General features: G+C 44.7%; 1 protein-coding gene across 1 annotated transcript; it reads left to right on the plus strand.

Annotated features, from left to right (window-relative positions):
• Nucleotides 1-4883: 4883 nt before the first annotated feature.
• On the plus strand, nt 4884-5534 carry LOC106441648. The gene is made up of 3 exons (XM_013883442.1): nt 4884-5067; nt 5143-5313; nt 5365-5534. The coding sequence occupies exons 1-3, from the start codon at nt 4884-4886 to the stop codon at nt 5532-5534; spliced, it is 525 nt and encodes a 174-aa protein (XP_013738896.1).
• Nucleotides 5535-8816: the final 3282 nt, after the last annotated feature.

Genomic DNA, 8816 nt, shown 5'->3' on the forward strand with positions numbered 1-8816 from the left:
GCCAGCGCCTAGATCCGACGAAGCAGTAGCTCTCCATGCTTATCTGACAACAATTCCTGTTCCTTCAGGTACACTTGACTCAGATTTCTATTCTTGGACCATTGAGGGGGTGAAGTTTCAGTCTTTCTCCTCATCCAAAATATGGAACACGATCAGAGAAAGACAACCAAATCGTAATTGGTACAATGCGGTATGGTTTAAAGGCAATACGCCTAAACATGCTTTCCATATGTGGGTTGCTGTCAATGACATGCTACCAACGCGCTCCAGATTAGCGGCTTGGGGAATGCTCACTCCAACCACATGTTGCTTATGTTGGAGATAAACATAAAGATAACTTAGGAGTTAAGTTACACCAATCCTAATGAGTATAGGATTAGAGAAAAAAAGAAATATGTGTTCCTAATGAGTTTAGGAAATATAGTCTCTATATAAAGAGTTACAAGAGGGTTGCATACCTTTGCGAGAGTTTTAGAGATTGTGTGTTTTGTGTGCTTAAGCTTTGAGTGATTCTTAAGCTAATAAAGAAGAGTTTCTTTATATCGAGTTCATACAATCTTTAGACTTATATTTGTATCAGAGCCAAAATCCTTTGATCAAGAGTTGATCAAGAATCATGGGAGACTTAGTGGTGGCAACGACCAAGAAGGAAGGAGGTTCTTCCTCCATAAAGTGTCATATGTTAACAACAACAAACTATACCGTATGGGCGATACAGATGAAGATGTTATTGAGAGTTCATAAGGTGTGGGAGGTAGTCGAGACAGAATCGACCCAAGGTGATAAGAATGATATGGCGACAGCTCTTCTTTTCCAATCGATTCCGAAGACTATGATCCTACAAGTTGGGGAACTTGATACCGCAAAGAATGTGTGGGATGCGATCAAGAACCGTCATGTAGGAGCCAGTAGAGTTCGAGAGGCGAGGCTACAAACCCTCATGACTGAGTTCGATCGGCTAAAGATGAAAGAAACCGATAAAATTGATGACTTCGTGGGCAAGTTATCAGAGATTTCATCAAAATCTACCGCGCTAGGAGAAAGTATGAATGAGTCGAAACTTGTTAAGAAGTTTCTACAAGGAATACCACGCAAGAAGTTCATTCACATAGTTGCCTCTCTCGAGCAACTACTAGACTTGAATACCGCAAACTTCGAAGATGTCGTAGGTCGCTTGAAAGCATACGAGGAGCGTATAGCTACACAAGAAGAAGAAGAAACACAAGATGATCAGAGTAAGCTTATGTACAGCAACTCTGAACCTCAACATCGAGACGGAGGATATAGAGGACATGGTCGAGGAGGCCGGTACTATAATAGAGGAAGAGGACGAGGAAGATCATCATATTGGGAAAGTAGAGACCCCTCAAGGGTCACGTGTTACCGATGCGACAAACTAGGACACTTTGCTGCGATGTGTCCTGATAGACTACTCAAGTTACAAGAAACTATCGAGGGTAAAGACGGAGATGACACCCAAGAAGCCGAAGGACTCGTGATGCATGAGATAGTTTATCTGAATGAACGAAACGTGAAGCCTAAAGAGTTCGAATCTAGTAAGGATGGAGAAAAAATATGGTACTTAGACAACGGGGCAAACAACCATATGACTGGTAATATGAGCTATTTCAATAACATTGATAAAACAATCTCCGGGAAGGTCAGATTCGGAGATGACTCGAGAATAGACATCAAAGGGAAAGGATCTATTTGTTTTATCAGTCAAGACGGGAAGAAGAAGAACCTTGCCGATGTCTACTACATACCAGCGCTAAAGAGTAACATCATAAGTCTTGGGCAAGCCACAGAATCAGGTTGCGATGTAAGGATGAGAGAGAACACTCTTACGGTTCATGACAAAGACGGGAACTTAGTTGTGAAAGCTTCAAGATCAAGGAACCGCTTATACAAGGTAGTAATGGAAGTCGAAGAACAAAAGTGTCTACAACTCCAAGCGCAGAGAGTTTCATCACGTTGGCATTCACGACTAGGTCATCTTGGTGTCAACGTCTTGAAAGTAATGATAGGAAAGGAACTAGTGATCGGACTTCCTGAGTTAAAAGTCGAGAAAGAGGTGTGTGAAGCATGCTTGCGTGCGAAGCAAACAAGGCAATACTTTCCGGTTTCTACCTCCTATCGTGCATCTAAATCTTTGGAACTAATACACGGTGATCTCTGCGGGACAATAACACCACCTACAGGAGGAAGAAACAAATACATATTCGTTCTGATAGACGACCATTCACGCTATATGTGGTCTATTCTTTTAAGAGAAAAAGGAGAAGCATTCGAGAGATTCAAACGGTTCAAGTCAATAGTGGAGCAAGAAACCGGTACAACAATCAAAACACTTAAGACAGACAGAGGAGGAGAGTTCACAAGCAAGGAGTTTCAAAGCTTCTGCGAGTTATCAGGAATACAACGCCACTTAACCGCTCCCTACACGCCACAACAGAACGGAGTAGTTGAAAGGCGTAACAGAACCTTGTTAGAGATGACAAGGAGTATCTTAAAGCATATGGAGGTACCAAATTATCTGTGGGGGGAAGCTGTGAGACATTTAACTTATTTGATCAATCGCATCGCAACAAAGACCTTGACACTACAAACTCCATATGAAGCTTTCAAAGGAAGAAAGCCGAATGTCACTCATCTTCGAGTATTTGGATGCGTCGCTTATGCTAAAACAAAGGCAGCAAACCTAAAGAAACTCGATAATAGGTCTTGTACTCTTGTGCACCTTGGAACTGAGCCTGGTTCTAAGGCTTACAGACTCTTTGATCCGACGCTACAGAGAGTAGTGGTAAGCAGAGACGTCATCTTTGATGAAGATCGAGCATGGGAGTGGAATAAAACCAATTGTGGTGAAGTCGAGAAGTCGGGAATGTTCAAAGTTGTGCTCAAAGGATATGAGAATCAAGACATCACAGATGGATCAGGCATTGCTACAGTTAGCGAAGAAGATGACAAACGTGAAGAAGAAGACACAATCGAAGAGGATCTCGAGCAACAATCAGACGACGATGAAGAAACAGAAGCTCCTCGTCGCCGGTCAACACGAATCAGAAAAACACCTGGCTATCTTGATGACTACATCTACCTTCCTGAAGAAGAAGGAGAGCGTCTTCTGTTGCTACTAGATGAAGAACCGTGGGACTTTAATGAAGCAATGGAGGAAAAGGTATGGCGTGACGCGTGTGAGGAAGAAATCAAGTCGATCGTAAAGAACGGCACATGGGATCTCGTCGACTTGCCTCCAGGAGTAAAACCAATAGGTCTAAAGTGGATTTTCAAGATAAAGTAGAACGCTGATGGCAGTATCAACAAGTATAAATCGAGATTAGTGGCTAAAGGCTACATTCAACGACATGGCATTGATTTTGAGGAAGTCTTCGTGCCAGTTGCTCGGATAGAGACGGTCAGATTTCTTATTAGCCTTGCAGCCTCTAACGAATGGGAAATCCACCATTTGGATGTAAAAACAGCTTTCCTTCATGGAGACTTGAAAGAAGTTGTATATGTAAGCCAACCCGAAGGATTTGAAGTCGCAGAGCACGAAGAGAAGGTATACAAGCTTAACAAAGCTTTGTATGGTCTGAGACAAGCTCCAAGAGCATGGAATGAGAAGCTCAACAAGGTCCTTGAGAAACTCAACTTCAAAAAATGCTCAAAAGAGCCTTCCTTGTATCGCAAGACAGAGAGTGGGCATCGTTTGCTTGTTGCAGTATACGTCGACGACCTATTAGTTACAGGTTCTTCAACAGCAAAAATACTTGAGTTTAAGAAGGAGATGTCAAACAACTTTGAGATGAGTGATCTCGGGTTGTTAACTTACTACCTCGGTATCAAAGTATGTCAAGAGGAGGGTGTTATAACTCTGTCGCAGGAGAGATATGCCAAGAAGATCCTATGTGAAACAGGAATGGAGGAGTGTAATTCTGTTCAAACACCAATGGAGTTTTGTCTGAAGCTCTCGAGGGCAGAGAAGGAAGAAAGAATTGACGCCAAAGACTACCGGCGAAAGATAGGTTGCTTGCGTTACCTACTCCACACGCGTCCTGATCTTGCCTTCAGCGTCGGTTTGCTATCACGATATATGCATGATCCTAAAAACTCTCACGGCGCAGCTATAAAGCAGGTCTTGGGGTACATGAAAGGAACAACGAAGCTAGGCCTCGTCTACAAGAAAGCTAGCACGACTGAGATTAAAGGTTATAGTGATTCAAGCCATAACATAGATGATGACGACGGTAGAAGCACCATAGGTCATATATTTTGCTTGAATGATTGCCCAATTACTTGGTGTTCTCAGAAACAAGAGACTGTAGCTCTATCATCATGCGAGGCTGAGTTTATGGCTGCAACCGAAGCAGCGAAACAAGCCATATGGCCTCAGGAACTTTTGGAATAGATCACCGAGAAGCCGAGTCAGAAAGTAGTCATACGCCTCGACAACAAATCAGCTATAGCACTCACAAAGAATCCAGTCTTCCATGGCCGCAGCAAACACATACACAAGCACTATCACTTTATCCGAGAATGCATTGAGAACGAACAAGTTGATGTTCTTCATGTTCCGGGAGCAGAACAAAAGGCAGACATTCTCACCAAAGCTTTAGGAAGAAAAGGGTATAAGCAACAATATGGCATAGACTTTGATGAAGTCTTTGCACCAGTAGCCAGAATTGAAACAATTCGACTTCTTATCTGTCTAGCAGCTTCGAGAGGATGGGAAATTCATCACCTTGACGCTAAGACAGTGTTTTTTCATGGAGAGTTAAAGGAAACGGTTTATGTTACACAACCTGAAGGCAACGATTTATAGATGAAACGTCAGGTGTTTGTGGTACTTGCTCCATACACGACCAGACTTACCATACAGTATGGGTGTCTTGAGAAGGTACATGCAGTCACCAAGAGAGTCACATGGAGCAGCTATGAAGCAATGCTTAAGGTATCTACAGGGTACAACTACTTCTTACGGCATAATGTTTCATTGCAGCAACTCAAAACCAATGAAGATAATAGGATACAGCGACATCAGTCATTATGTTGATCCTGGTGATGGTAGGAGCACCACCTGACATGGTTTCTACATCGGTGATAGTCCTATTACTTAGTGCTCACAAAAATAAGAAACAGTGGCATTATCCTCATGTGAACCCGAGTTCATGGCCGGAACAGAAGCAGCTCGGCAAGCCATATGGATACAAGATTTGCTCATCGAAGTTATGGGAGATACGAGTGAGAAAGTGGTTATCGGGATTGATAACCAGTTGAAAATTGCTTTGACAAGGAACCCTGTGTTTTATGGTAGAACTAAATACATTCACACTCGATATCATTTCATAAGGTAATGTGTAGAGAATGAGAAATTAGAAGTAGAGCATGTTCCTGGACATGAACATAAGCTGGATATATTGACAAAGGCACTTGGAATAATCAAGTTTAAAGAGATGAGAGATCTCATTGGAGTTCAAGATGTGTTGATAGAAGACTTCAAGCTTAAGGGAGAGAATGTTGGATTAAGATGAAGGTTACTTGAGCTGCAAGTTTATCATAATCCTACAGAGTTATGGAATTATGAATATGTTTAGGAGTTATCTAGATATATTACCTATTAGGATTACGAGTTATAAATATTTATATAAGTAGATGCAAACATGTTGCATGACTTAAGAGTTTAAAGGTTGTTTTTGAGTGCTTAAGGTTTTGAGTTATTTTCCTTAAGAGATTAATAAAGAACTGTCACCTTTGTTTTGAACCGAGAACTGTCGATAAACCAGTGAATGAAAGGAGACGAGGACTCGTCGGTGGGTCAAAACTAAGGCGTTTTATTAGATCAAGAGATTGCTCAGTCGAGTTACAAAAGAGGGAAATGAAAAGGAAACAAGCCGGCGAAAGCTGGTTCGCCGGAGGGTACAAGTCGGCGAGAATAGTGAAATGAAACCCTAGTTTCTAGCCGAAAGTAAGTGTGTCGTGGTTTGCGGATCCCTTCTTCGTTGCCTCTCTCCCTCCTTTTATAGGCAGTCGTCCGTTAACCTAGTTCGTCTTGAGCTAATGGGCCTTTTCGTCGATTGGGCCGAGCTGTCGGGCCGCTGCTTCGAGTCGTCGAGTCGACTGCTTCCGACCGCTCACTTCGTAGGCTAAAAGCAGTCTCAAGTCGATCCGATCGGTCGGTCGCGAGTCGACGAGCCGAGTCTCTCCTATGTGGTCATGTGTTAGGACAATTATCATGTGGGCCTTTTGGGAGGGTCAGGCCCATACCCAACAGTAAGTCCTCCCAGTTCACTGGTGAGTAGCGTAGCCGACTCAGTGAATTTGGAAGTAAGGTCTGAAGGATAGATGTCTTGGACTCGTGTTTCCAATCGACTCTTCGATCGGATGCGTGGCTCGCTCTGCTTGTGAGACCAGTTGCCGTGTGCTGTTCTTGATCGTCAATTCATCAGATTTCACCGGTTTGGTTTGACCGGTGGTTTTCTTCGATTTTAGTCATAACCGCTAATCTCGGTTTAAACCGGTCTCGGTTTACCTCGAGAAGTCGAATCGTCGAGAAGCGATGTTGACTCCACGCGCCTAAATGGGCCCGTCTAGGCCCATCTAGACCTAATGATGACGCCTCAGAAGACGCGGCATCCCTCCCCTTATAATATCCTTCTCGTTTCTCATTATTCTCATTCTGCTGCCGACTCAGGTACTTTCTCTCCCTTCTCTCTTATTTCTCTCTCTAGATTCTGATCGTAGATTTTAAGGGGCGTACGGGTTGTCCTCGATAATCTTCATGTCGTCGGGAGGTAGATTGTCTCGGGAGCAGAAAGGAAAGGCGATTGCGGCCAATTCGAGTCCTCGCTCGAGTCCTTCGAAAGGTGCAATTGGGGATCCTCTCGCTGCGGTTGAATCGATCTATCGCGAGGCTATGATGGATACTGAGAACATGGACACGCCGCAGTGAACCTTAGTTGCCGAGTCGGTGCGGCAATTCCGTGAAGAGAGGGCTTCATTCGATGCTCAAGCTTGTGCGAGAGATGGTCGTGGTGGAGCGAGTCATGGAGAGGATCTCCCCGACTTCTTTCCGACTTGTTACCATCCTGGCGGGATTTTCGAGGATCTTCCGGCGCTATCATCAAGATTGATGCGTTCCTCGACCGTAGAGGGACAGTCGTGGGAGAACGCCGAGCAGACTCGGTCGACTCCGAGCAGTGTAAAAATCCTGCTTAGGAGGTGTAGCGGAGTCGGGGTAACTTTACTCATTCCTTCGAGAGCTCAGAGGCCGTGGTCTCCTCCAGTAGGGTTCCAGTGTGTGTAGGAGTCGTACTTTCAAGACGAGACGAGACTCTGGTTTCCGATTCCTCGACTCGTGACTTCCTACGCGAGGCGTCGTGATGCAGCAATCTCTCAGTTCCTAAACGGTTCATTTAGCCTCGCGGTCGCGATGATGGTTAAGGCAGCGAAAATCAACGTGTCGATGAGTGTCCGAGTTTTCGAAGAGCTGACGTATATTAAGTCGATGGGAGAAGGAATTTTCTCGATCCAGATGAGGCCGAATTATAACGTAATGGCCGGTCATCCTAACAAGACGAATCATTGGAAGCGTTTCTACTTTTTTGTTAAGTCGGACGAGTTTGCCTTCGAAGATCCGCCCGGCGACGACTCTCGAGTTTTATGGAACTCTAACCTTGGTAGATCGCGATCGTTAGCACGTGATGGTTCTGGTTTCTTGTCTCTTACCTCCTCTCTTTTATGTATGTGCAGTTGACCATCCGAACACAGCTGCCTATCCTGAAGAGTTCGTAGCGGGTGCTCGAGCCGTTGCACTGCTTCCTCAAGATCGGTGGGAGAACATTACCGTCGAGGAGATTCGTCGTCTTTCTGACAGAATTTCCAGAAGTAAGTATTCATTCACCTTGTTCTCTTCATCATGACGCGTTAACTCCAGCACTCGATTTCTTGCAGGGGACTGGAGATCTGACCTACTGCCAACTGTCACCGGTAAGAAGCGGCGGTTCTCTCTGTTTTCTTGAGCGGAGCAAAGGCAGATCAGCGCAGCTAGGAGGATGAAGACATTGCCGGATCTGAGTGCGTTGTTGGGAGCTCGCTTTGGCGGTTCGTCGAGCAACGAACCGTCGACAGTTCCTACGGTGCGAGAAGGGCCTTTGGCTTCAATCCCTGACACTACAAACGTCGTCTCTTCAGGGACGGCTGCTACAACGCGGCCTGTTGAGCCCTTGCCATCGAAGAGGAGTGCGATGAAGAGACCTGCCTCTGATTCCTCTGCCGCAACGGGTCAAGGAGGGTCGTCAGAGGCCATCGCCGGGACTCACTCGGCCGAGCCTCCCAAGAAGAAGACGATGAAGAAAAAGAAGAAGACCGCTGATGGGACTGTCGCTGAGGACCAGATGTTGAGATGAGATCAATATATGGGAAGAGAAAGACATGAGGAGTTGAGTATGATGAAGAAGTCGTACATGGCGTAGTAATACTAGTTACCCGAGTAACTTCCAAAGGTTAAACCAAAGTTACCCTAGTTATCCTAGTATACTAGTTATACTAGTTACCCGGGTAACTTTGGATGAAGAAGAGAAGCCCTATTCCCTTTGCTAAGGCATCAGACAGTTGCAAGGGAAGAGGAGGCGCATGTGACAGGCTGGAGAAGAGCTGGATAAAGCAAAAGGAGCTTTATGCACAAGAAAGAAGCTCATTGGATGGTTTGAATTAAAGCAAACCTTATCTCTTGTAATAGTGCCTCTTTATGAAACCCTCATCCTAGTGTTGCCTCCTCATATATATTGTAAACTCTGATCAGATTAATAATTAAG

Source organism: Brassica napus, chromosome C5 (genome assembly GCF_020379485.1).
Source record: "Brassica napus cultivar Da-Ae chromosome C5, Da-Ae, whole genome shotgun sequence".
In the NCBI taxonomy this organism is placed as follows: Eukaryota; Viridiplantae; Streptophyta; class Magnoliopsida; order Brassicales; family Brassicaceae; genus Brassica; species Brassica napus.